The sequence below is a fragment of the Hyperolius riggenbachi genome, chromosome 9 (assembly GCF_040937935.1).
Source record: "Hyperolius riggenbachi isolate aHypRig1 chromosome 9, aHypRig1.pri, whole genome shotgun sequence".
In the NCBI taxonomy this organism is placed as follows: domain Eukaryota; kingdom Metazoa; phylum Chordata; class Amphibia; order Anura; family Hyperoliidae; genus Hyperolius; species Hyperolius riggenbachi.
The window spans coordinates 223,978,214-224,005,955 of record NC_090654.1 but is presented as its reverse complement, the minus strand read 5'-3'; the positions used below and the strand labels follow the sequence as shown (position 1 = coordinate 224,005,955).

At 44.2% G+C, this 27,742-nt stretch overlaps 1 protein-coding gene across 1 annotated transcript in view; it reads left to right on the top strand.

Annotated features, from left to right (window-relative positions):
• EIF2AK4 (eukaryotic translation initiation factor 2 alpha kinase 4) overlaps nucleotides 1–27,742 on the top strand; it is a 143,395-nt gene that overhangs the window by 32,572 nt on the left and 83,081 nt on the right. Inside the window, 11 exon segments of the mRNA XM_068254043.1 lie at nucleotides 1,796–1,898; nucleotides 4,753–4,926; nucleotides 7,641–7,721; nucleotides 8,709–8,860; nucleotides 10,602–10,714; nucleotides 12,530–12,687; nucleotides 23,050–23,401; nucleotides 23,404–23,584; nucleotides 25,266–25,375; nucleotides 25,472–25,629; nucleotides 26,086–26,504. Coding sequence (XP_068110144.1) covers nucleotides 1,796–1,898; nucleotides 4,753–4,926; nucleotides 7,641–7,721; nucleotides 8,709–8,860; nucleotides 10,602–10,714; nucleotides 12,530–12,687; nucleotides 23,050–23,401; nucleotides 23,404–23,584; nucleotides 25,266–25,375; nucleotides 25,472–25,629; nucleotides 26,086–26,504 — 2,001 coding nt within the window.

The following is a 27,742-nucleotide window of genomic DNA, read 5'->3' as shown; positions in this document are numbered from 1 at the left end:
ATACAAATGCCAGGTATAGAGCAATAAAGCTGTAATCTGAGCCTAGGACTACTGTAAGGCAAGAGAGCTAACCACCTAGCTGGTATCCTGTTCAAATGTATCCTGCATATAATACTTTGTAGAATCCACAGGGGTTGTGATTGTAACTGACCCCTTGATTTCCCCAGAGACCCCCACCCCCTCCATTCCTGCATGAAATACCATTTACAACTTAAAGTACACCTAAACTGAGAGACATATGGAGGCAACCATTTATTTCGCTTTAAACAATACAAATTGCCTGGCAGCCCTGCTGATCTCCTTGGCTGCGGTAGTGTCTAAATCAAACACCTGAAACAAGAATGTGACTAATCCAGTCTGACTTCAGTCAGAAACATCTGAACTGCATGCCTGTTGAGGGTCTATGGTTGAAAGTATTAGAGACAGGGGATCAGCAGGCAGCCAGACAATGTGCATTGTTTACAAGGAAATACGTATGCCAGCCTCCATATTCCTTTCAGTTCAGGTGTGCTTTCAAAAAACAATAATAATTTTCAAATATATAGCCATTAACCGACTACTTCCAGATGCCCCTTCTTGCCACAAGAGGGGTGCCTCACTGCATGTGTGCCCAACAGACTGCGCTGTAATTGAAGAGGAAAAGGTACCTGCACCATATTTTCCATCAGTAGAGTATCTTGCTAGAATGTTGTCTGGGGGAACTGGTTTTGTAATAAAACAAACGGGACCGGGAGAGGAGCCAGGAGGACTCTAGGGCACCTCGCGGCCTACGGTGGGCTGGAGGAAGCCCCAGGTAAGTGCAAATTGTGATTTTAAAACCTGCTCAGGGTCCTTTTAGGCTTCTTTCACAGTGGGACGTTACAGGCGCACGTTAGAGCAGCCTGTAACGCAGCCCAACTCACAGTAAGGAAAAATCAATGGGCTGTTCACAGTGCCCACGTTGCGTTACATTGTAACGCTACACGTTCAATGGAAGTGCAGCATGCTGTGCGTTATACACGGTTTTAGCCACGTTAGACTGTTTGCACATGCTCAGTTTTGCGTTTTTTTTTTATTTACTGGTGCAGGAGAGGAGGAGGGGAGAGTTCGCTATTGAGACCAGCCACATGGCGAATTAATATTCACTGCACTGCAATGTAGTGATGGGAAGTTCGTCTCTTTTCAATGAATCGATTCATTGAAAAGAGCCGGACTTCCCATCTCTACTGTTCACAATCGATTCATTGAAAAAAAGCCGGACTTCACATCATTAGGTTCAGTCCTGCTGCTCTGCCTCTGAATCAATTCTGAACAGTAGTGATGGGAAGTCCGGCTCCTTTCAATAAATCAATTCTGAACAGTAGAGATGGGAAGGTGCACGCTAACTGCTTTTTTCTTGAAGATTGAATGTTGACGTGTTTTTTCCACTATACACAGCTGTGCACACGTCCACCACACCAGTCGACGGAAAAAGCAAGCAGGCAAGGTACAGGGATCTGAATCAATATATTGCAAAGTGTCACTTATACAGCTCGGCTCAAGTGTACATACATTTCCTATGGGATGTGCCACACACCTACATTTTCTCATCTTACTTTAACAGTAAAGAGAAAGCTCCCTGTTGGTGGGACTGGAGAGCTTGCTGTTGGTTGGGCAGGAAGTAGAGAGAGCTCACTGTTGGTTGGACAGGAAGTAAAGAGAAAAAACTTTGAAGAGGCTCCAACCCGCTCTATTTTAAAACTGCATTTAATATTGCAAATGATAGGATGTATTTTTGTATTTATTTGGGTCTTTTTCTCTCCGTCTTTCTTTATAGGCCTCCAGAAATAAAACTGCAAAATGTGAAGGGATTATCCAATGAAAATATCAATTCTCTGACCTCTAGTTTAGAGGAGATGGCAAAGCAGCTTTGTGGAGAGGTATTACCAGTCTTAGAGATAACTGATAACCTCATCTTATTGATTTAAACCGAGCCTGAACTGAACGTGAAAAACTGAAAAAAATTATGTGATTATATGCGAGGCAATAATGGTGCTTTCCTGGGTACTTTCCTAGTGTCTCATATTTTTGTTTACATTGCAAGGGTTATGTTTTGACTGTAAGGTGTGCATAGCAGCCATATCAGTTTGATCTAAAATAAGATTGATCATTTTCTAAAACTCTAAATTTGTTAATCTTGGTTAAATACCTCTGGAACCATCAGAAGTACCCCTGGGGTATGCGGACCACACATTGAGAACATAGGATCTAAAAGATGGTTCATTCAGATCCCAGAAAAAAATAAATGGGTTTGGAGCTTGAGCACATTTTCTTCTTATCAGGATTGTTTGCACAGCCAGACAAGGTTTTTGTTTCTATTTACTTTCCAGGAGAGCCAGACCCACATCCAACTGTAGTTCAGCTGCCTCATTTATATACATGAAGTCTTAACCCTTGCAGTGAAAAAAATAAAACGTGAACAAGGGCAAGTTCCAACTAGGCTTAGTGCTGAGTGTGTGCCTTGATGAAATACACTTAGGTACATACCTGTGTGTATTTCATCAAGGCACATACTCATTAAATACCTACTTTCTTTTTTCCACTGTAGATATGCAAAGTTCTTTCACTGTTCAGTGTAATCCCCGCTTGATTCCACATCTCATTTTTCTATTGCAGCTTCTAAATGAAATTACCCTATTTAGTTATGTATCTTGCTTTTTATGTAGAGCATTTTTTGTTAATTTAATAAACAGCCCACTGATGTTTTTAAGTCTGCAGTAACTGATTTCTACTTTTAGTAAAGTGCTTTCTGAAATATGATTTTTAATTGTTTGCTGTAGGTTATTAAAAAGGCCTCCTTAAAGTGAACCAGAGACGAAGCATCCTCATGTATTTTACCATATATATCAGTGGGAACCTTAGAGAAAACACCTACTCTGCTCTCTGTTTCATTATTTACAGTTCAGATTGATTCTAATCAGCCCTGATAAAATCCCCGACTGAGTATTCAGTCTGGCTTTGCTATAAGGACTCAGCTATAATGATTCCTGAGCAAAGCCACAAGGGGGCAGGCTTGGGCTTGAAAAGACAGCACAGAAGACAGACTCGGCTATAAAGATTCCTGAACAAAGCCAGACTGAATGCTCAGTCAGGGATTTTGACAGGGCTGATAACAAGCAGGCTGAACAGTAAATAATGAAAGCGAGATCAGGGTAGGTGTTTTCTCTAATGTCCCCTTTTAGTTTTCTCTATTTTCACGATTGAAATTGCGGCCGCGGCAAATTCAATAGCGAAAATAGCGAAAACTAAAAGGCGTAGGGCGGCGCTTTATATATCATTGGAAAGAGGAGAAAGAGAGCTTTAAAATGATATGCATCTTTCCATAGTTTCTGCACTGCTCGGAGTCCCTTTAAGGGAACCTGAAGCAAGAGGTATATGAAGGCTTTTAAATAATACCAGTCACCTTGCTATCCTGCTGATCATTCTAGCATCAGTAGTGTCTGAGTCGCACACCTGAAACTAGCAAGCAGCTAAACTTGGTCAGATTTTTGTCAAAAATCTGATCTGCATGCTTGTTCATGGTCCATGGCTAAATGAATTTGAAGCAGAAGATCAGCAGGACTGCCAGTCGACTAGTGGTGTTTAAAGGACAACTAAAGCGAGAAGGATATAGAGGACGCCATATTTATTTCTTTTTAAGCAATACCAGTTACCTGGCTATTCTGCTGATTCTCTGCCTCTTATACTCTAATATCATAGACCCTCAACAAGCATGCAGCAGATCAGATGTTTCTGACATGATTAGCTGCATGCTTGTTTCTGGTGTTATTCAGACACTACTGCAGCCAAATAGACCAGCAGGGCTGCCAGGCAACTGGTATTGTTTAAAGAGAAATGAATATGGCAGCCTCTATATTTTTCCCACTTCAGTTGTCCTTTAAAGCACTCATGCGCAGCCGAATTGAGGATCACTGGTTTTAAGAAAGCAGGGAAATGGGTAGACCTATGTGAAACATAGACCAATATGATAGCGAATAACGCTTTAATAAGCAATAGATTAATAGGAGAAAATTGATAACAATTCTGCAAGGAACTGGTTGTATTAGCGTAATATATCTTGGTGAATAGATCAATGTATTGTCACTTCCTGGTATGAGTCAAGTTCATCGGCTAGAATCCAATAGTATATGGTCTAAATGCCAGCACTCCTACCCGGCAAGCACTGTAAAAACAGGAGATTTGGGTGCAGCTGGCCCCATCATAGGTGGTAATAGGCATGACGGCTATAGCGGCATTCGTTGAGTAATTTGAATGCCGTCAAAAGGCTGAGCACAAATTACTACAAAAACACTAATCCCTCCGCCAACACTAGCTAAAAGCCGAATTGCATCTTTCCCCACTATCCATGGCGGGCTGGAGGGGGAATAGTAATTAACACCGCCGGGACTTGTGCAGGAGCAGGGTGAGCCATTTATCGACATTACCCTGCGCCCACATCTCCTGGCAGCTGACTCACAGGTTAGCCTACTTGGAAGGCCTGGGATAGCAACAGTCAGACACACGCAGGTGTAGATAAAACACTGATACTAATGAGGACTGGGGGAAGATCCTAAGTACTTCACTTATTGCCTGAGGCCATCCATAAAGTACCACCCTTTGTGGTAACTAAATTGTACTTGGGGGGAATGAAATGTGTTCCTTGCTTGAGGGAGATTAACAGGAGATCACCAAGTGCTGATGACCTGCTTTAGTAATTTTTACCTTTTTACTTTTTTTTTTTTTTGTGCTGGGCAGGTGATGATTTACCAGCTTGCAGACCACATCCAATGTTTTCTAACAGAGCACAACAAGCCGCCACCCAAGTCTTTTCATGAGGAGATGATGAAGAACATTCAGCGACAGCAGGAACAAATTGCGCTGGAAGAGGAGAGAAAAATACAGGAAATGAAGAAAAAAGAGGAGGAGACAGTAAGTTGGGAGCACACTGGTGTCAGGGACTCTGGCTCTGTGGAGAGCTCTCTTGGGAGTCATGGAATCAACTGAATAAATGGCTAGGATTGAGGCACACAAATGCATAAAGAAATATTTATATATTATATTTCTAGAAACTAAGGACACCAGTTCAGCTGGAAAAATATTTATTCAAAAACACGATTGTAACTATTTTTTAATCTAAATTAATGTTTTTGAATAAATAATTTTCCAGTTGAACTGATGTCCTTATCTTCTGGATCGGTAAGCGATTGTCTCTTTATAATATTGGACGTCAATAGATATATAATTTCTTTATGCATTTCGGCGCCTCCATCCTACCCATTTATTTATTCAGACCTCCTTTGGAGGTAGTCGCTTTGCAGTGTTTCTGGAAACTATAAAGAACAGGAGAGCGACCATCCAGTGTCCATCAGGACCTAGAGAACCGAGCGGGGAGGGTTAATTTCCCTGCAGGCCTATACGGTGGTTGCAGGGATCTGCAACCCACCCTTGTGAGTATATAACTAAATATACCTACATACATCCAAATACTTAATGATACTGCACAATTGGGCTCCTGGTCTCTCCCTACCATCTGGTTTAGGTGTTCTTCATCCATACAGGAATCGCCAAAACGTCTCTACGATGGGATCAACTAGAAAGAGGGAAAGTAAGGACTTTGCCTTAGGCAGGGCTTACACTTGAGGAAATTGCACATGCTTTCCCCATGTGCAGAATAATATTCCATGAATGATGAAAAGCAAGCATTGGTTAGTGTTAGGCATAGACTGCAAGAGTAAAGTAGGGAGAGGCTAGTTTTTAGGGTTAGAAGACTCCTGTTAGATATGATTAAGGAAGGACGCTATAGTCAGGCTTTAGGACGGGTCTTTTCTAAAGGGATTGTTAAGCGTTAGGTGACTGAGGGTGGGAGAAGAGCAGAAAACAGCATCACGTAGCTGAAATATGAGATGACCGGCATTTGCTTTGCCAATGGCCTTCACCAATATCGAATCCTACCAGGCCTAAACCATCAATACTATGTTACTCTTGTGTAGGGAACAACTGTCACTTATCCATTTTCACTGAGTACTAATTAAAACCCTTTTTCGGGCTTGTGTATGGAATGTATATTGTATGGACTTGCGTATTATTTGATTTGCACATATTTTTTTTCTTAGTTACCCAGCTGGGTTTGCAAAACAGATTTCCTGTGTGAATGCCATATGTATCTTGGTTAGACTGAATAGCAGTCTCTGAACTGTCCAAACTCTGTCCCATCCTCTCCTACACCCCGAGGTGTGAGCTGGGAGGGGAGATCAGCCAGTCTTTCACTGTGAACATAGAGCTACTGTATCTCTACTGGTCTCCTGTGCTACTGAGAGATCTTAAAGAGGATCTTTAACCCAGGCTTGCACTTCAACCCAATCCGTAGCCGATACCCCCTTTCCCACAAGAGATAACTACCTTTTTTCAAATAGATCATTAATGACGTCTGTATGGCTGATATTGTGGTGAAACCACTCCCACGGTGTATTTTCCTCCATTTACATAGATATGTGGGGAAAAAAAAACTTTGACTATCACATTGCTATTGGGCGTGTTTACAGATAATGGCAATTAGTGCTGTCTATTTTTTTTCTGGTCTGCCAGTGGTAAATGTGATGACTCGCAGGCCCATGGTGGATCAAACGTAAACAAATTATATATCAAACATCAATCATTTCTCCATTTTTTTTGTAACTTCTCACTTTGTAATGTACCACCCCCTTCCCCCACTACTATCGTTTGGTATCATTTGGTCTGGTTCCTCTCCGCAATATGTGTAATAAAACATTTTCCTTACCCAGTGAGTTTATAAAAATCCATGTGCACCTGATCTGCCAGCAATAAGAAACTATTTCTCAGCACTATTTTGCGTACTCCCCCCCCCCCCCCCCCCCCCCAAGTCATTTGGGGCGTGGGAAGAGTTAAATAATTTGTTACATGTTGAGCAAGGTGGTTGTGGTGCTGGCCACAGAGTGTAGTGGGAGGAGATGGATTGGGTCATGTGACCCTCTTTGCTTTGGGAAAGGAATTCGCCTGGCAACGAGAAGCTGCCGTATGCTGACTGATAGAAGCCACACAAGTACTTTTTAGAAAATATTTACTTATTGTAAAAACTACAGGTGTGGAACATTGGAAGATTTTTTTAATTGTGTGTTAAATAAAATAGAAAGCTGAACCACCATTGAAATCCTTTTTTTTTTTTTTCTTTATGTTTACATATAAAAGTGAATTCAATGTTTTGTTGTGTGTTTTTTTTTTTTTTTTTACTAATTTTTTTTTCTTCTAATTGGTTTCGATTCACATTTTTCTTTTTTCTTTTCAATTTTTTTACATTTCTTTGTGCTATATTTGCTTTCTTAAAAAGCTAGTTGTGAACGGAAAGGAAATGCCTGTTGTTACGGAAGCCAGGTTGGAACTGCCGAGTAATAATAAAGCCTAACTGATCACAGGACTGTTTTTAGTTACAGTCTAAAATGCAGTTTAAACCTGTAAATGAAACATTTAATTTGTAAAATGTAATAGTAAAACAAAACCAACAAAGATATACAGCACGTTTTCTTTCACCATTGGAAGAACAGGGTGATGGTTTACTGCAGTCTTCATTTTCCTGACGTATAAGATAATGAAATACTAATTACCCCATAACTACGTTTCCTTATCAGAGGCGAGAAATTCTCGATGAAATCCAGAAGAGGGAGGAGGAGAAAAGGGAGGAGAAGCGGAGGAAAGAGATGGCAAAACTGGTAATCTTTCCATGCTCTTTGTAAGACCTCTGAGTGTATATTCCTGCTGCTGCTATTGTTACCTTCATTGTCAGAAATTTAGAGTCAGCTTGAACTTTAATATTACAATTATCTTTCCATTTCTATTTTCAGAAAGCTGAGAATTTCTTTTAGTGACTATAGTCTTGAGTTGCAATTCTTAGCAACCATAGTGAAAGTACTCTGCTTGGAGTACTGTTGCTATGAGACAGTCTTTAAACTCCATTCTTGCTGCAGAAATAGTTAGCTGTAAAGGGGGAGCAGTCTTTACTATTAGTTCTATTGACTGGTGGCAAAACGGACACCCATATCTCAGTTTGTAACAACTGCGTTTTGTATGCACATAAAAATCAGTATGAAATAATTCTCATTAAAGGCCCACTATTGCAAAAATCGTAAAATACACGTAAACGTATACTGTACACATAAGAAGTACATTTTTCCCAGAGTAAAATGAGCCATGCATTTTCTCCCATGTTGCTGTGACTTACAGTAGGTAGTAGAAATCTGACAGAACCAACATGATTTGGATTAGCCCATCTCCTCATGGGAGATTCTCCTGGTTTTCATTATCTTCAAAAATACTTAGTAATGGCCGTTGCTCCATCCAACTGCCAAAAAAGTGTGACGGGAGAAGGGAGGCTGGTTAGCATCTTTGTATAAATCCTTTTCAGGGAGTGTTTTTATAAAGAATAAAGGCCATGCTGAGAATCCCTCATGAAAAGGACTAGTCTAAAACCTGTCAGTTCTGTCAAATCTCTACCACCTACTGTAAGTGACAGCTACATAGGAGAAAAGTAATTTATGGCTCATTTTACACTGGAAGAAAGGTACTTTTTATTTGTATGTGTTAACATGTATTTTACATTTTTTCTCAATAGTGGTACTTTAATCCTTGGAAGAGCCAAGCTTTCTAAACAAAAGTGGAATTCCCCTTTGTGTTATGAACTCTGTATTTCCCCTGTATAGGAGAGGCTTGAAAGTGCTCACCTGGCTACACAGGAAAGCTCAGGCAAAGCTAATAACATTCACATAGGTCCTAAAAGCCCAACAAGTAACGGAGGACCTATAGAACATGGAGGAAACAACCGAGCTCGCCCAACTTCTGCTGGCAGATCAAAGTAAGCAAGTGCTTTTTTTTATTACTTTGTTTGAAAGGAGGGCTCTGTTGTTTTGTTTCTGTCTCTGCATTCAGTGCTACTATACGTGGTCTGCTGTACGCTGCTTTGTACTTGACTGGCCTCTGCAATGGTGGATGTTATATCTTGCTTAAAGGATATCCGAGATGATCAATAAAATCTATCTTTACTTACCTTGGGCCTCTTTCAGCCCCTAGAAGTCATGTGTGTCCCTCACCGCAGCTCCAGTCTTCTCCAGGTCCCGCTGGCAGCCTCTGCAGTATCGCTGACCAGCCCACCCCTATTATTGGGAGCATTATGCACAGAAGACACTGGCCCATTGGGGGTCAGCGATACTGCAGAGGCTGCCAATTGGACCCGGAAGAAGACCGGAGCTGAGGTGATGGACAGACATGACGTAAAAACAAAGTGCTCCAAATAGATGCTTACCTCAATAGAGAGAAGCCTCTGGATAAAAACTTCAAGGGCATTGGCTTTGAATAGGGGATTAAAATGTGGCAGGCAGAACATATAAAGTAGGAGGATTCTTTTTTTTGTTTAAATGTAGTGAGGGGTTGTCCGGTATGACAAGGTCAGCGTGGAACGGGGAAGAAAATCCACAATAATACTACTTACAAACATTGGTTGTGTTGCTTTGAGGCAATCACTGTTTAGAGCATGTGGAGAAAACCTCTTCCACACTTGGGTCGCACTTTAATTCGAAAAGGTCAACTGGAACCACTGGATATCGGTTGCAGGGATGTCCCCTAAGAGGGAGACTAGACTATACAGGGTGGAAGCAGGCGCCCCAGTGTGAGTGTAAACTACCAATTTTGGGTTTAATAAAGAGCAGTCTTACCTTAGTATGTAGGTTAAAGAATAATTTATTGGACACCAAAAACAAACACTGCATTTCTCGGGTTTCACCTGCTTCTTCAAGTTCATAAGTGTTTTTAATCTCTGTAGCACGGGTAAAGGCACTCCCGAGAAACGCGCCATTTGATTTGGTGTCAAATAAATTATTCTTTAACCTCCATATTGAGGTAAAAAGTTTCTTTGTTTTAAATGTAAAATCTAGGAATTTTAAATTGTTTATTTTAAAGGTACCTGTTCATCTCAGGTTTTGGTTTCCTTTAAAGGAATCATCAGGCTGCAACACCTTCCCCCTGATCTACTTACCATTGGCTTTCTCCAGCAGCTGTTGACCGGCAACATGTCCCATCACGCAGCTCTGCTGGCAGCCCGCGGCCCGGTATCCCCGCCGGTACTGAGGCCAACCTCCGGGGATGCCCTGTACCATGCCTGCGCGAGCGCACTGTCAATGACGGCCACGTTGTTCGCGATGTATTGCGCAGATGCAGTTGTTCTGCGTCTGCGCAGTACAGCGCGATCAACGTGGCCGCGATTGACAGCGCTGCTCGTGCAGGCGCAGTACTGGGCCGACCTAGAGGTCGGCCTCAGTGCCGGCGGGGATACCGGGCTGCCAGCGGAGCTGCGTCGTGGGACATGTTGCCGGGAAGGAGCAGGAGCAAGCCAATGGTAAGTAATAGTGGAAGCCATTGCAGCCTAATGATTCCTTTAAGCAGACCTACTCTTTTATTTCCTGTGCAAGTACAAATGTTTCAGTTTCAAGTGGAGACAGTCTTTAATAGATTTTAAGCTGAACTCTCTATGTTCTGATTATAAATGCTGCATGTGTCACCCTCTCCGTTCTAGTCATATTCATTCAATATATTTTTTTAAGGCGAGATCGACAGTATTCTGCATGCAGTGATGACAGTGCAGCGGCCTTTGAAGTGCTGACATTTGACATTGGCTGTCCTGGACAGTTAGTTGTGCACAGAGGAAAATGTTTGGGTAAGTATTTTATACTGATCAGTCCTCTATATGCTAGAACTCAGCATGGGAGAGATCTGTGAGCGATTTATATTTAAATCCCAACTTGAAGCACTAACCTTTCCCTGTGTAGTGGGAGAAGTTGTTTTATCCCTATAGAAGTTCCACAGCTTAAGGCTCATACACACGTCGGATCTTTGCAAACGACCGGTTGTTTGGACGTCAAATCGGGCATGTGTACGGTCGGCCTTTCACCTGATAAGACTGGATTTGAACGATCCGTCAAGCGGATTATTCAAAACCAGTCTTATCAGATGAACAACCGACCGTACACACTCCGAATTTGATGTTCAAACGACCGGTCGTTTGCAAAAATCCCACGTGTGTATGTACCTTAGATTACATGTGAAATAAATCACTTGTATTATCTGCAGCCGCTCTCTCCAGTAGAGATATCTAGATTTACAGGCTATCTTGGATGATCACAGCTCAGTTTCTGTCGTCTTGATGCAGGTCCCAGTTCCCTCAGAAGTGTGTCCAAATCTTCTATCTCCCCCCAACAATGTGTGTCGGGGTCCCAGCACCCTTCACAGTATGTCCCAACATTCTATCTCCCCCAACAATGTGTGCCAGGTCCCTGCATCCTCTGCAGTGTGTCACAACCTTCTGTCTCCCCCCAACACTGTGTGTCGGGGTCCCAGCACCCTCCACAGTATGTCCCAACATTCTATCTCCCCCAACAATGTGTGCCGGGTCCCTGCATCCTCTGCAGTGTGTCCCAACCTTCTGTCTCCCCCCAACAATGGGTTTCAGATTCCCAGCATCCTCAACAGTGTATCCCAGCTTCCCATCTCCATAAAGAATGTGTCTCAGTTTCCCAGCACCCTCAGCAGTGTGTCCCTAGTGTTCCATCTTCCCCAACAATGTTCTTCATGTTCCCAGCACCCTCAACAGTGTACATTCGCTTCCCATCTCCATAAAAAAATGTGATCACGAAGAATGAGAGTCTGGCACTGCAGTGCAATATTTGTATTTAATTGGCAAAGGGCACATTGCAGGATTGCAGGGCTGCATTGAAGCAGAAATGGTTCTTCTCAGGTGAGGTGGGTGCAGAGTGCAAATGGGCATCTAAATGGCCGTTTTGCGTGGCGGTGATTCTGCAGTGCAGGACTCTTGTTCTTTTTGATCGCATGACAGTTCTTGCAATTCCTGAGCACGCAGAGCCCACACTGGTGAGGAAAACCACCCACCAATTAATTCCCCAGCATTCATATTATACCCCCAAGCGTGTTTAACAGCCGAGTAAATGACACAGTGCTGACTGCTTCTGGTGGCTGTCACTAATGGGACTCTTCTGTGCCACAGTAGCTCCCAGAATTCAGCTGGACTTCCTGGTCAGAGCCCCAGCCTTGATCCCCTCTTTTTCCAACACGACACCTCTTCCATGTATGATCGTTCACACCTGGCTGCACACTACAGTAGTTAAGTGCCATCCTTTGAGAACCTGCTGGGACTCACCATTGTGTATTGCACTCTTAGTATTACAAGACAAAGACAAGACAAATAATCTATATTGCGCTTTTCTCCTGGCGGATTCTCAAAGCTCCAGAGCTGGAGCCACTAGGACGCGCTCTATAGGCAGTAGCAGTATTAGGAGACTTGCCTACGGTCTCCTACTGAATAGGTGCTGGCTTACTGAACAGGCAAAGCCGAGATTCAAACCCTTGTCTCCTGTGTCAGAGGCAGAGCCAGCAACCCACCACAGTAATGCTTTAAGACAAAAATGATTTGGATTCAGGTGTATCACTCTTCTCATTTTCTGTACATTGTATGCAGGAAAGGATGAAGAACTTGCAAAGTCCATTTTCAATGGCTTAGAAATTTCATGTGGGCACTTTGTCATCATTTATGAATGGGTTCTGCAGTGGCAGAAGAAGATGGGCAAATTCCTCACCAACCAAGAAAGAGAGAAGGTTGACAAATGCAGAAAACAGGTATGTTTGGAAAAAATAAACCAATCTCCCATTTCTGTTCACATTGCTGTGTATTGGGCAGCTTTTGTGTTTCAAAGTTTTTATTGAAAGTTTTTTTTAACATGAACAGTGGGTAACATGAGGAAAGGAACATAGACCAACAGAGCTTATGGAATACATTACATCGGACACAGAGAAATGGTTATGGGTTGCAGAGTAGTCACATAACTTGAATGACGTTTTTAATACACAGTACATGTGGGGGTAAAACATATTGTCAAGCAAGCGTGCTATACTTCCCCTCTATTGGGGCCAGCATAGAGGCCTGGGTTGACTAGGTTGATTGTCCGATGTGCCTCAGCGGGGGGACTTGAAACATTAAGGGCAGCTAGGATGGGGGCAACTTGGGCCTATAGGCCCAATAGGGGAGGGGGGGTAGTATCTGTGGAAGAGTTAATGTACCTCAGAGGATCATACCAACTATCTGGGGTATACTTTGATACAGGGTGGGTGAAGGAACCGGCCTAAAAAAGGGGGGGGGGGGGAGAGGAGGAAGACCAGTGGTAGGTGGGCTTAGGAGGTTAACTCAAGCAGCGAGCGTAACCTCTGCTATCTAGCGCTTAGAAGGGGTAGGGGATAGAAGTAGAGCTAGAGAGAGAGAGAGGAGAGAGAGGATAGAAAGGGAGAGAGAGAGGGGGCCCATCTCATAGCCTTGAGATTAGAATGTCCTCCATGTTTGGGTGTTACGAGCTGGATCCAGGGTTCCCATATTTTCTCAAAGGATTTATGGGTGGCCCGGAGTATACTTGTGAGTTTTTCATTGACCATAAAAGAGTTCATTCTAGCCTTGACTTCCTCAAAATTAACTGACGGCTTCTTCCAGTTATTAGCTATAGTCATGGTGGCCGCTGAAAATATTAGAGAGGCTAATTTATTTTGTTTAGCTGAGAGGGAGTCGATTTTTGCATGCAGTAAAGCTTGCCACGGGTTTCTGGGTATTGTTTTATGAAACAGTGCGGATAACAATTTAAAAACCCGGCTCCAGAATCTGATGAGTCGAGGGCAGGACCACCAGGTGTGTAGCATATCCCCGGTGACTCTAAATCCCCTAAAACAAAAGGGGCTAGCTGAGGGAAAGACCTTGGCTATTCTGGCTGGGACTAAATACCATCTGGTCAAGATTTTGTAGGCCGATTCTATGGTATGTAAGTTATTGGAGCATTTTAGTGTCCTCCCCCAGATGTCAAGCCAATCTTCCCTGTCCTTAGGCTCTGCTAGATCAGATTCCCACCTTTGCATGTATGCATGTTGAATGGGGCGTTGAGGGCGAATTAAAAAGGCGTAGATAGAGGATATTAGGCCTCTGGAGTTAGGGCGGCGGAGGCAGACATTCTCGAAGGGTGTCGGGTTTAGCGGCAGGTCTCTGTCTCTAATAAGTGTGGAGATCCAGTGGCGTAGTTGGAGGTAGCGGAAAAATTCCGTTTTGGGAATTTGGTGTTTTTCTTGGAGCTCGGACCATGAACAGACACCTCTGGGGGTGAGAAAGTGATCCACATGAGATAAACCGTGTTCAGACCACCAAGAGAACGAGGCCGGGCAATCCAGGCCAGGGCGGAAAAGGGGGTTCCCTATAATAGGTGCTAAAGGCAGATGGGGAGATTGTAGGTTGGATGAGTAGCGCACAGAGTCCCAAACTTGAAGGTTATGCCTCAAAGGGGGGCTCATGGTAGAGGTTCTTAGCTTGGCGGGAAGCCATAGTAGTGTGCTAGGGAGAAGAGGTGTGCATTCAGGGATTTCCATAAATACCCATAGGGGGGTCTCCTGAAGTTGGAAGAGCCGGGTAAGTTGGCTAATAGTGGCCGCGTTGTAGTAGGAGCTAATCTGAGGGACACCGAGGCCACCGTCTAGTTTGTGGGCATACATAGTTGATTTACGCACGCGGGGACCTTTATGGCCCCAAATAAAGGTCATGACCCTGCGTTGAAATATTCGGAGATAATGGTCAGGCTCTTTAACTGGGAGAGTACGGAAGTAGTACAATAATTTAGGCAGATATGTCATTTTAATAAAATTGATTTTGCCTAGCCAGGACAGGGGATGGGTAGACCATTTGGTTGTCAGAGCTGTTAGTGATTTTAGGAGAGGTGGGTAATTAGCTGAGAAAAGGGAGGAGTATGAGGGCGTTAAGGTGATGCCCAAGTAAGGGAGTGTTTGCACCCAACGAAAGGGACTTGTCTCCTTAAGACCCTTATATCTTATTGAGTCTAAAGAAATGTTCATTGCTTTTGATTTAGCAGCATTAATACGGAGGCTTGAGATTTTAGCAAAGATGTCAAAGGCTTTTAGTGCATTAGGGATTGAAATAAGGGGTTGGGTAAGGAATAGGAGGGTGTCGTCTGCAAACATTAATATTTTGTGATTGATGCCAGCCCTCTCCACCCCTTTAACATCTATATCGTTCCTGAGGTATCTGGCGAATGGTTCTAGTGCTAGAATGAAGAGCAGGGGGGACAGGGGACAGCCCTGCCTCGTTCCCCTGCCAATCGAGAACACTTCAGAGGAGTGTCCAAAATATCGTACCATAGCGCTGGGGTAGGAGTAGATGCTTTCCACCCAATTCAGAAAATTGGCGTCTAGACCCCATCTGCGGAGGGTCTGCTTCAGGTAGGACCAGGAGAGTGTGTCGAAAGCTTTAAAAATGTCGAGCGATAGTGCCACTCCAGGTATTTTATTATGTTGTAGGTAATGAGTTAAGAGGATAGCTCTTCTTGTGGCATCCTCAGCTTGCCTACCTGGGACAAACCCGACCTGGTCCCTGTGGATGAGGGTGGGGAGGACTGTGTTCAGCCTCATGGCTAAGATTTTGCCTAGGAGCTTGAAGTCAATATTAATTAAGGATATAGGGTGGAATTGGTGGGGGCTGAGGCAGTCTTGATCTTCTTTGGGGATCATAGAGATTTGTGCTCTGAGCATGTTATGGGGAGGAAGGTTACCTTCCCTGAGCGCGTTGTAGCATTTGGCCAGCGTTGGAGCTATTAGTTCTGTGGTCTTTTTATAATACTGGGCTGAAAAGCCATCAGGGCCGGGGGATTTATTTGATTTGAGTGTTTTGATAGCGGCTTGGACCTCGAGGTTAGTGATGGGGGTGCTAAGCCGTTCTGCCTTCTCGGGCGAAAGACTGGGGAGAGAGGCCTGGTCTAGAAAAGCTTGAATGTCTCGTTCGGGGGCTTCAGATGGTTTGGAGTAGAGGTCCGTGAGAAATTTGGAAAAAATGCCTACGATTTTGTGGGGATTGGCTGTGGCTTGGCCCGATTGATCACGCACTTTAAGTATGGTGGAATGTAGGGGGTGGTTTTTTAGGGTTCGAGCCAAGAGGGCGAGGGGTTTGTTAGCATTGTAGTAGAACATCTGCCTCCGCCACCTCATCTGTCTTTCAACTTTATCAGTGAGGAGAAGGTCCAATTCTGTACGGGTCCTATCCCTGATCAGTCTATTGATGCGTGTAGGGGTTTGCTTCCAGTCCTGTTCCGCTTTTTCTAATTTAGCTGTAAGTTCTTCTATTTTGGAGTTTCTCTGGCGCTTGAGCTGACTTGCCTGGTTAATTAAGAAGCCTCTGATGGTCGCTTTGTGTGCTTCCCATAAAATCAGAGGGGAAGAGACCGAGCCATCATTATCATCGAAATATTCTTTAATTCTGTCTTTCAAGTGGTTTAGAAGGTCTTCTCTAGAAAGCAGGGAGTCATTAAGCCGCCAGTGAAATTCTCTGCGGGGAGGGGCTATGGGTGTGTAGCAAATGGATATGGGAGAGTGGTCCGACCACGGGGTGTTATGAATTTTAGCAGCTGGGACCAGATGTAGACAGTGTTGCTGGACAAAGATGTGGTCAATGCGGCTAAAACTATTATGGGCGTGTGAGAAGAAGGTAAAGTCACGCACTGTGGGATGGAGTTCCCGCCAGACATCAACAAGACCGTATTTATCCAGCAGCTGTTTAATCTTGGTGCCCTGTATGTCAGAGGGGTCTGATGGGGAGTTAGTGACCTGGTTTTTCTGTCTGTCGGTTTTGGGGTTCAAGGTGGCGTTTGTGTCGCCCGCGACAATTATCATGCCGGAGCCATGCTTGTTCAATACTTGTAGGAAGTGAGAATAGAAATTAGATTGGTGGGCGTTTAGAGCGTAGTATGTCGCTAGTGTGATATCTTGATCGTATAATGTACCGAGGAGAATCAGGTATCTACCAGTGGGGTCCGCTATGTGTTTGTTGCAGATGAATGGGAGATTTTTCCTAATGGCTATAATGACTCCTCGGACCTTGGTCCGGGCGCAGGCGAAGAAGGCAGTGGGGAAATGTCTACTCAGATACTTCGGGCATGACGTAGAGGATAGTCTGGTTTCCTGGAGGCAGACCAAGTCTGCCTGGCAGGATTTGTAATAGTTAAATGCTTTGGATCTTTTTTGTGGAGAACCAAAACCCTGGACGTTATGTGAGAATATTTTAAGGGTATGAGCAGTCATGGAGGATGGGGGGGGGGGGTGTTAGCAATGAGAAGCAAGGCCACGAGATGGGCCCCCCAGGGGTGCGAGGGGAGAGGAGGGAAGAGGGAGGAAGAGTTATGACAGGGAGAATAAAGAAAAAGAGGCCGGAGGCACCTCGTATTCCAGGGTGCTCCGGGTGAAGAGAGGCAATTAGAGACTGAGAAAGGTCGAGGGGCCTTTTCAGAAAGATGTGGCGACCCTGTGTGGGTCAGGAACGGGAATATCCCGAAGATCAAGGTCACCAAAGGAGGGATCTCCAGGGGCATCTTAAGGGGCATGTGTCAGCCGTCTGCCCCACCTGCCATGAGGTGGGTGTCTGGTACAGGGTGAGAGCATAGGTGGTTATGGGGAGGGAAGGACAAGAGCTTTGCAGTGATAATAGTCGCCTAGAGAGGCCTGGGCCCTAGGGCATTAGGGTACGGCCGGAGGATCAACTTGTGTCAGGGCTCGTTTCCACTAGTGCGGCGTGCGTCTCGTAGACGCACGCCGGCACTGAGCGGGTGGGCGGGATCGCAGGCGATTCCCATCAGCCGTGCCATGCACGGCTATGGGAATCGCAGCCTCCGCCGCGAATTCTGTGGGGGTTTCCGGCCGAATCGCTACTGCAAGCGATTCGGCCGGCGGCGCCGTTATCCTCTATGGCAGAGTTTCCCCGCGCGATTTGCCTGCGGGGAAACTCTGCGGATTCGCGGCCGTTTCCGCGAGAGTGGAAACGGGCCCTCAGGGTCCTGGGTTGGTCGACTTATACACTACCTGGGAGAGGATGTGAAGCCCTAAGGCTCATGTTGTGGGGTTTTACTGGGTTCAGGGGTAGGGATGGGGAGTGTCTGATTGACCAATGAAGGTCTAGCACCTAGATCCCGGGTTGTGGTGTGTACAGAACTTTGTATTGTTTATCTACCCTGGTCAGCCGGGGATGTTGTAGTGGGTTAGTGGGTCGGAAGGTGGGAGTATAGGCAGAGATTCCGTGTATAGTGGGCAACTCACAGAGGCTGAAATAGTGTGGCTCATTTTCATGGAAAATAGGATAGCATTGCCCTCCGCGTACAGCGCCGCTAATGTTGTGATTACGGTATGAATCAACCGCACAGTATGGAAGTGATTTGTATTGGCGCTGTACGCTGAGGACAGGCATCTAGGGAAGCAAGTATGCAGATCTACGGGGTCCTGTTATTGATGGGGCAAGATTGCCATCCAGCGGACTGAAATGGTATTTTAAAGACGCACCATATTATCAGTACGCTACATGAAGTGTTTTAATCTTTCTTCTGAGCAACTCACAGAGGTTAATATGAAATGATACATTACATGGTACGTAAGATATCTTATCATTGTCCTCAGCGTTTAGCGCCACTCACACTGTGCTTAATGTGTAATTCAACCATCGGATGTGTAATTGAAGTATAATAGCGCTCCACACCGAGGACATATAGTTGAAAAGGCATAAACACATAGATCTGTGAGACTCAGATAGGTATAAGGCAAGGTTGCCATCTACTGGCGTAAGTTGGCATTTAGAGGGCGAACATCAAATACAACGTAATAGTCTCGCAGTTATAGGGCGGGAAGAGTACCTTATCACCGGGGCCGTGCTGGATGAGCAAAACCGATGGGAGCCCAAAAAGGGAGGCCCAAGCCGGCCGGGCGGCTCAGCTATTTTAAATAGAGGAGCCCGAGATCATCCTTAGTTCTGCTGTATAGTGTCCGGGGCCTACTGGGAACAAATTGAATTAGAGTATAGCTTATACACGCGCATCAGTGAGTCACGCGGCTTTTTGTTAATATTAAAAGGGCTACATCCAGCAGGTACCCTGTAAGGGTTGTGTGTTGGGGGCTAACACTTTTGTGCCGTTCTGAGACATAATGAGAGCCCCATAGGGGTTAAACTGAAGAGGACCATATTTTCACAGAAAATATAAGCATATGGTGTCTTTGCAAGATGAGCGGGGTAACCTGAGTAGTTATTTGTTGATGTCTGTGTGAGTGGTGCCCCCCCCCAGTTCAATCATCCCAGCGAAATAATCGCAGCATTCGGGGAGAATGTGAGGCCAGATAGGTGCATTAAATTTAGTTGGCAAGGGGATGCAGCATGGAGGGCACGCCACCACTCACACAGGCCCGACATACTTATAGAGATCGATTTGTAAGCATATCATGCGGTGCATTGGTTATAAAATACAATAAGAGCAACTCGGATGGAGCTGGAGTGCCCAGTCGAAGTAACACAGTTTCGACGTGCCAGTTAAGAGAGGGAGTATATGGGGAGCCTTCCAGGATGCAAAGCGTTCTTTTCCACAAAGTTCTATGGGATTAGCGTGGGGGAGCTAGTTATGGGCGACATGGTGAGGGCGGGAAAATGGGAAAAAGAGCAACGGCGGGAAGCCAAAGTTCAAACATCAAAACTTCTTTAAACCGCATGGGCCATCAGAGATCAGTAGCTTAAGGCCGGCCAAGAGCCAAGTTAGGATTAAGTAGTCTAGGTATTAGCCGTTATGAGAAAATGTATAGAGCCCAAAACATAAGGCATTATCGTTTCTCGGACCGTCCCAGTACTGGGTGGCTAAGCAGGTTAGGGGTGAAAAACGTGGTCCCCGACAGTGAGCATAGCAAGTAAAAAGGGGAAATGTAACACAATAAAGGTGCTCACAAACAAACAAAGAAAAAAGGGGGGTGAGCCAGTAGTGCGTGGAACAAAGGGTCTTACCCGACCGGAGCAACCGATGAGGGATTAGAGCACAAAAGGAGCTGGGTTCCTGATGAGAAGTGAAGGACATCATGGCGGTGCTTCGTCCGCCTTGTCGTCAGCTAGCCTCGATGGTGATCTCATGGACCGAGGCGAGGAAGCCTGGCATCCGTCCTCTCGTGAAGCAGAAGATCTTAGGTTGCGGCTGTTAGTGGAGGATCAGTTCTCCGCAGGTGGCAAAAGTAAGCGGAGTTTCTCCAGGAGCTGCTGTGCTTCTTCTGGCGTGGAGACGGCGTGCGAGCGGCCTGAGGCTGTAAAATTAGTTTGAAGGGGAATCCCCATTTGTATTTAATTTGATGAGAGGATAGGGTGGACGTAAACGGCTTCATGGCTCTCCGTTTAAGAATGGTTAAAGCGGCCAGGTCTGCGAAGATCTGATAGCGGTGCCCTTGAAATGTACGCGGTTCTGGGTCCCGTGCGGCCTGGAGAATGGTTTCTTTCGTTCTGTAGAAATTAAACTTTACCAGAATGTCTCTGGGTGGGCCGTTTGCTTTGACCGGGCCTAAAGCGCGATGTACGCGGTCGAATTCGAGCCGCTCGATGGGAATCTCCGGGACGAGCTCCTGGAAGAGAGCCGTAGCAGTAGAGGTAAGATCCTCGAGTATTGGGCAGCTTTTATTGCTGAGTAGTGACAGATCTTGTCTAAATATGAGACCCTCAGTCTGGGTTCAAACCCAAACTCCAGGCATGTATAATAATTGCGTTCCTTAAAAGCAATTATTTCATGTGTTTTCAAAGGAATAGTCTATATTTGTTACAATGGAAGAAAGAAGAGGGCTGGCACTGCAATTCAACACTTTTATTGATGTGTATTAAAGGCACTTACAGTTGCATGAAGGAGGGTGGTACTATGAGCGGCTAGGTGGCCCCGCAAATGTCTGTTTTGCACCCCTGGCGCTTGTTCACTGCAGGATCGGAATGAAGGGGGATACCGGTTTGTGGAAAAAGAATAACCTTTTTCATGGCGATGAGTTCTTACGTTATAATTTTTGGTATCCTTTAATTTACTTAACTTGTGTATAACTTCTGCAATGTGGCATGGAGGCAATCGGCCTATGGCACTGGGACAAAGGAGACGAGACAATACAGGAAGTCCCTGTCATCGCGGTGAGGCGGCGCATTCGTATCAGGAGTTTGTATGTTGGGGAATTCTCTTTATTCGGAATAGTGACTTTTTCTCTCTACTTTTGGAGGAGAAAAAGTGCATCTTATAGTCTGAAAAATACGGATATTCTACTTTATTGAGATGCATTTGTACCTGATTGATTATGATATTAAAACTGTAGTTTTAAAGCTTTCTGGGATTGATGGGTTAAAAGTAAAGAGCGAGGGCCTACATATCCACAGAATGAATGTAAAGCTGGCCATACACTGGTCGATATGGCCAACAGATAGATCCCTCGCCAATCATTATCTGATCAGAGGGGGATCTACTGTATCTACTCGAATCCCTCCACACACTACACACAGGATTTCAATCAATTTCAACATGAAACATTTGAAAATCTGTGTGTGCCTGCCAGGTCTGCTAGCACCCCCCCCCCCCCCCCCCCCCCCCCCCCCCCCCCCCCCCCCCCCCCCAGAGCCATGCAGTGTAGCTCCCATCCTTTCCGCCGTGCAGTATTGGTGTCTATTCACCCCGATGCTGCAGTTTCTTCGCTCCAGAGTCTCAGGACAAGCGAGAGTAGCTCCTGCTGCCGTGTCACTCGTCACAAAATTAAGTGCCACAAACGATGCGCTGCCAATCGACCTGAATTTTCCGTCCTGTGTGATGTACCGGATTGACCAAATTTGGATGGAATCTGGTCAACTGCAAATCATTTGTGCAATCGATTTCTAGTGGATTCAATCAAATGATTGGATCGTCAGGATATCAATGCAAAAAATCTGCTAGTGTATGGCCACCTCTAGGTCTGGTTTCCGATTTGGCTGTGGCTCCTGTTCTGCTGCATAGCCACACCCCGAATCCCTAAGCTGTGCCATGCACGGCTATAGTGATTTGACTGTATGCTGCAGAAATCTGCAGCATGCTGTCCAAATTTTCACCAAAGTGCGATCTGGACAGCACTCATTAGATATACAGCGTTTCCCTGTGCAGCTCACATGCATGGCAACGCTGCAGATTGGGCCCGTATTCGGGCTTAGTGGAAATGGGCCCCTTAAAGTGGACCTGAACTCAGAACTTTCTCTCTGCTCTAAAAGATATGCAACAGCATAATAATCTTTAAAGAAAAACATTTCTTTGTTACAGCTGATGTGTGTTCTACGTCCTGCTTTCATGGAAGCAGACATATTGTTTACAGCCTCTGATTTCAAATGCGCTTATCTGCCGAGGCAGTCAGCTGACATGGAGAGATCAAATTACAACTTGTGATTAGACACAGATGAGGAGGCATTAGAGAGGCTAAACTCCCTAAATAGATACATGGTGCATTTCTCTGTTTTACTTCTGTTCTGTGCAAGAGTTCAGGTCCACTTAAAGTCAGAGAAAATAGTTTTTATTATACCACACACAGGTAGAGTTGCACTCTAAACCAGGCCACCATACTGTCTTTGGTATATGTTTGATTTATGCTATCTTAAAGGTTCACTATTGCGAAAAATTGTTAAATGTAAATTACATACAAATAAGAAGTGAGTTTCTTCCAGAGTAAAATGAGACATGAAATCTGACAGAACCGACAGGTTTTGGACAAGTCCATCTCTTCATGGGGGATTCTCAGCAAGGCGTTTATTCTTTATAAAGACATTCCCTGTAAAGGATTTATATAATGATGCTGGCCAGCTTCCCTGCTCGCTGCACACTTTTTTTGGCAGTTGGACAGAGTAACTGCCATTCACTAAGTGCTTTTGAAAATTAACAAAACTCTGAGAAATCTCCCATCAGGAGGTGGGCTAGTCCAAAAGCTGTCGGTTCTGTCATATTCTACTACTTACTGTAATTGACAGCGAAGTAGGAGAAAAGTAATTTATGACTCCTTTTACTCTGGAAGAAACCTACTTCTTATTTGTATATGTTTACATGTATTTTAAATTTACAATTTCCGCAATAGTGATCCTTTAACGCTTCTATTTATTTTTTCATATTTTTTTTTTTTTTTTAGATTCAAGGTACGGAAACTGAATTCAACTCCCTCACCAAGCTCACCCACCCTAATATTGTGCATTATCTTGCCATGCGAGTGAAAGAAAAAGAAGATTCCATTTCTGTCGGAATCGTGGTGGAACACATTAGCGGGTCCAAACTTTCCAGCTTCCTGGAACAGGAGGTTCAGGTTCCTGTGGACCAGATTAGACATTACACATCTCAGCTTTTATCTGCCTTGGACTACTTGCACAGTAATTCAGTGGTACATAAAGTATTATGCGCCTCTAGTGTGTTGGTGACTAGCGACGGCAAGGTCAAAATAACAGACTATAGCCTTTCTAAACGGTTAGCCGACATCTGCAAGGAGGACGTTTTGAACAGACCAAAGTCCGTTTCAGTGAGGATCCCTTGCCAAGCAAAGCTGGCAAGAAGGGTGATATCTGGAAACTTGGCCTCTTGCTGCTATCACTTAGTCAGGGCAAAGTGACCAGAGAGTATCCAGTGAAGGTTCCTAACGAACTGCCTGCTGACTTTCAGGATTTCCTCAAAAAGTAAGTGTCTCGGGAAATGTCTCTGCTGAGCTGCTCCTGGTGCAATACAACCGCTCATGATGATTTCTGCTCCTACTTTGTTATATCATCTCATCTTCCATTGATGCACTACAGCAGTCCATGGTCATATCCACTTCCTACATCATCTGCTGCCATGGCACAACAGCTCATGGTGTCTTGTACACATGCTGCTTTACGTTAGCCCCATACTAATTAATTCACACTTTGCAGGAGCTCGCTTGTCTGGAGCAAAACGCCCTCTGATCAAGTCCCCTTCATACTCTGATACAAGATATAAGCTGTATGACATAGTTACACAGAGTTACAAGTTCAACCAGAAAATAAGATGCAACATTAGCCTGCACCCTCACATGTCCCTGTTGATCAAGAGGAATGCGAAAAACCCTTACAAGGCATGGTCCAATCAGACCCAAAGGGAAAAAATCCTTCTCAACCCCAGATAACAATCAGATAATAACCCTGGAACAACACCACTGGAATGTCCTAGTAATTATAGCCATGGATGCCCCTCAATGCAAGGAAAGCACCCAAGCCACCCTTAAAATTATTTTTTGACCATTCTCCCTCCCAGAATGCACTATAGGTGGGAGAACGAGTGGCACTCTGTGCAATGCCCATTGATTACCATACAGAACAACGGGAGGGGAAATGAATGCTAGCATGGGTCCTGCACCATAGCTAAATAAGGTATTGCCATTTTTCTTAAAACAGCAGGGACAGCCATACTATTCCAGGAAAATAAAAAGCACATATAGAAGTAGATAAATACTTGTTTTACTTATATAACATATGGATTGTACTTCCCATGTTTTGATTTCAGTGAATTTTATATAGTAAATAAAGTGAAACCAGTTTCATGCATTTTCAATTTTAACTGCCTCTGACTGAAGCCAATTCTTGTGTCCTTTCTTCCCTTATGCTGGGTACACACTATGAGATTTTCTGGTCGATTTACTGCCAGATCGATTATTTCCAACATGTCCGATTTGCTTTTCGATCGGTTTCCGAGCATTTTCCGATCGATTTTCCGTGCACTTTAATAGGACATGGATCGGAAAATGCTCGGAAAACGATCGAAAAGCAAATCGAACATGTTGGAAATAATCGATCTGACAGTAAATCGACCAGAAAATCTCATAGTGTGTACCCAGCATAACTCTTTTATTTTCCTAGAAACTACACATATCTAGCTGACTTTGTAAACACATGTGAGCACAGCATAGATCGTATTTCAACGGCTTCTACAGAAATCAGCTCACACTGAACTTCCCTCAGCCAATCAGTGAGCAGCAAGAATATGAGTGGGGAGATAACAAGCTTTCCTCTTGTCAGCAATGTACCAAATAGAGCCAGGCTGACTGAGATAAGAGTTATTACAGCAGAAACATTTATAACTATATTGGAATGCTTGCAATGCAGGGTCAGGTTGTAGACTTCATAATAAACACAGAGCAGTGGGTAAATGGACTTTGATTTTTTGGCTGACAATCCCGCTTTAAATTACTAGCTATGTGCTTATTTATAAATCCTGTCTCTCTCTCAGTTTTTGGGCACAGAAGCTTCTTCATTCTTGTCCTTCTGTCTCTGGACTTGGAATCAGGCACCACAGGCTATCATAATAACTTGTATGTATGTGCTCATAGAATGTCTCTTTGATTAGGTGCGTGTGTCTGGAGGACAAAGAACGCTGGGGCACACAGCAGTTACTGGGTCACAGCTTCATCAATCCTCCCCCACAGAGGTCCCTGGACACTGATGATAGCCCAGAAGGTGAGCCACACAGCCTATTGTATGCTACATACAGTAGTATATGTTCACTTTAGGAAAAAGGAGAATAAATGCTATCTATGTCTTTTTTCTGTTCAGATTACACAGGAGTAGACTGCACAGAGACCGTCATCCCCAGGGTATCCTTATCCAGTGCTGCATTCCACATAGACTCACAGAGGCAGTTCTCGCGCTACTTCAATGAGTTTGAAGAGTTACAGATGCTTGGTAGAGGTGCTTTCGGCGCCGTTATTAAGGTAATGCTTGTTACTATTTATTCTTCACAAGGATGGACATGAAAGGACATAATGCCCTGGGCAGGACTAACTGGAGCGTAAAGAGCTGTAGAGACATTGTTTTCGTCCTAGGTGTGGATGAATCGGTATTGGAAAGTATGTACATCTTAGATTAAAGCACACCTAAAGTGAAATGATGAGATAAACATAGGTACACCTAGTACTGAGGTAGTTTTCTGTTTTCCAGTACTGCAAGTGTTAAACTAGAGTTAGCTATGCAAATGAGCTGGTTAAACAGCTTGTCAAATTCAGTCCATTTTCCTGAAAAGTAAATTGAAGCCAAAAGAGTATATATATATATTTTTTTTTTTTTTTTATGAGAAGTTGATGGGATGAAGTTTTGTACCAGGTAACCTGAACACACATGACGATCACATGCTTTCATTTTAGTCTGAATTGTACTTGCTTTCATTATAGGTTCAAAACAAGCTGGATGGCTGCTACTATGCAGTAAAACGAGTTCAAATAAATCCCGCCAGCAAGCAGTTCAGGAGAATCAAAGGAGAGGTGACCTTGCTGTCGAGGCTAAACCATGAGAACATAGTGCGCTACTACAACGCCTGGATCGAGAAGCACGAGCTTCCGTCTTCTGCTACTCCGAAGCCTGAGAGCTCTGGGGAGAAGAAGGTGCAGGTGAAGGTGGAGCAGGCTGTGAAGAATGAGTTGGGGCTGATAGATGATGTAGAGGCAAATGCTCCAGCCCCCATCATGGCCAGTTCTGTGGAGTGGAGCACATCCTGTGAGCGCTCATCCAGCGCACACTGTAACAACTCTGAGCAGGACTCCAGTGATGAAGATGATGATGACGAGGAAGGGGTCTTTTCACCATCATTTTTGTAGGTTGACAGGTTACATAATGTTTAATATTCTTTCTTTTTATACTACTGTACATTAACAGGTACTAGGAAGTACAACAGATATTTTTTTTTGTATTAAAAAGCTTTATTGAGCATATCAACAAATATACAAAGCTTTTGAAAGCAGAACAGATAAAACATAAGGTATAAGCATACCAACTAAACATCAAGAAAATATGGGGGAGCATCTAGAGGACATAGTGTAGATAGTTGGGCCGTCCGGCCTGGGAAATGGGGTACTCTGAACCTCCTTCTGAGATCCCAGGGGTCAGTCCATCCTACCTGTTTTGGTGTAAGATTATATTGCTCCCTCTAACACATACATAAAATTTAAAAAAAAAAAAAAAAAAAAGAGAAAAAACCACATACATAAAAATAAGAAACAGGATAAAAAGAAAGAATGAACTATCAAGATACATTCCTGCATAAGGTATTTGGTTACAAGAGTCCTGAATAAATCCAAACCTGAACATCATACTATAATGAATGAACACATATGTCCGAGGGAAATTAAGCACTCCTATATGTTTTCCAGGATTCCCAAATGAGATCGAATCTTGCCATATTTTCAATGCTATAAAAATAAACCCGATCCATTATCATCATTAGGTCCAGACGTTGGGTAACCAGTGATAACTCTAGTTCTGTGGTTTTCCATTTGAAGGCTATTGACCACTGAGCGGCTAGTAGCATGTATCTATATAAAAGTCTAAATCTGCCTGGCACATCGTCATTAAAAGTATACAACAGGGCCTGGGAGGCGGATAACGAAACCGGAAAGCCAAACACTTCTCGGATCATGGTTTTCCATGAGTTCCAGAACCGCTGTGCTCTGGGGCAGTCCCAAAAGACATGCAGTATCGTTCCTTCCAATCCACATCCTCTAAAACAAGTTGATGGGACCGAGGGATATATTTTATGAATTTTTGCCGGGGTGTAATACCAGCGAAATAAGATCTTGAGTGCCGTGTCTTTGACCATATTAGATTTGACTACACCAGAGACAGCGGTCCGGATATAAGACCAATCTGTTGGCTCAAATTGGGTACCTAAGTCGCGCTCCCAAGCTCTCATATATGTCAGTTTATTATCACTGTCACAACCTATCAGCTGGGCATATAAAGATGAGATTAATCCTTTTTGTCGTGAAGATGCCATTTTCTACACGTGTATGAGTTTTTAGTGATCACAGCAGGGGATAGCTACACCCCACAATG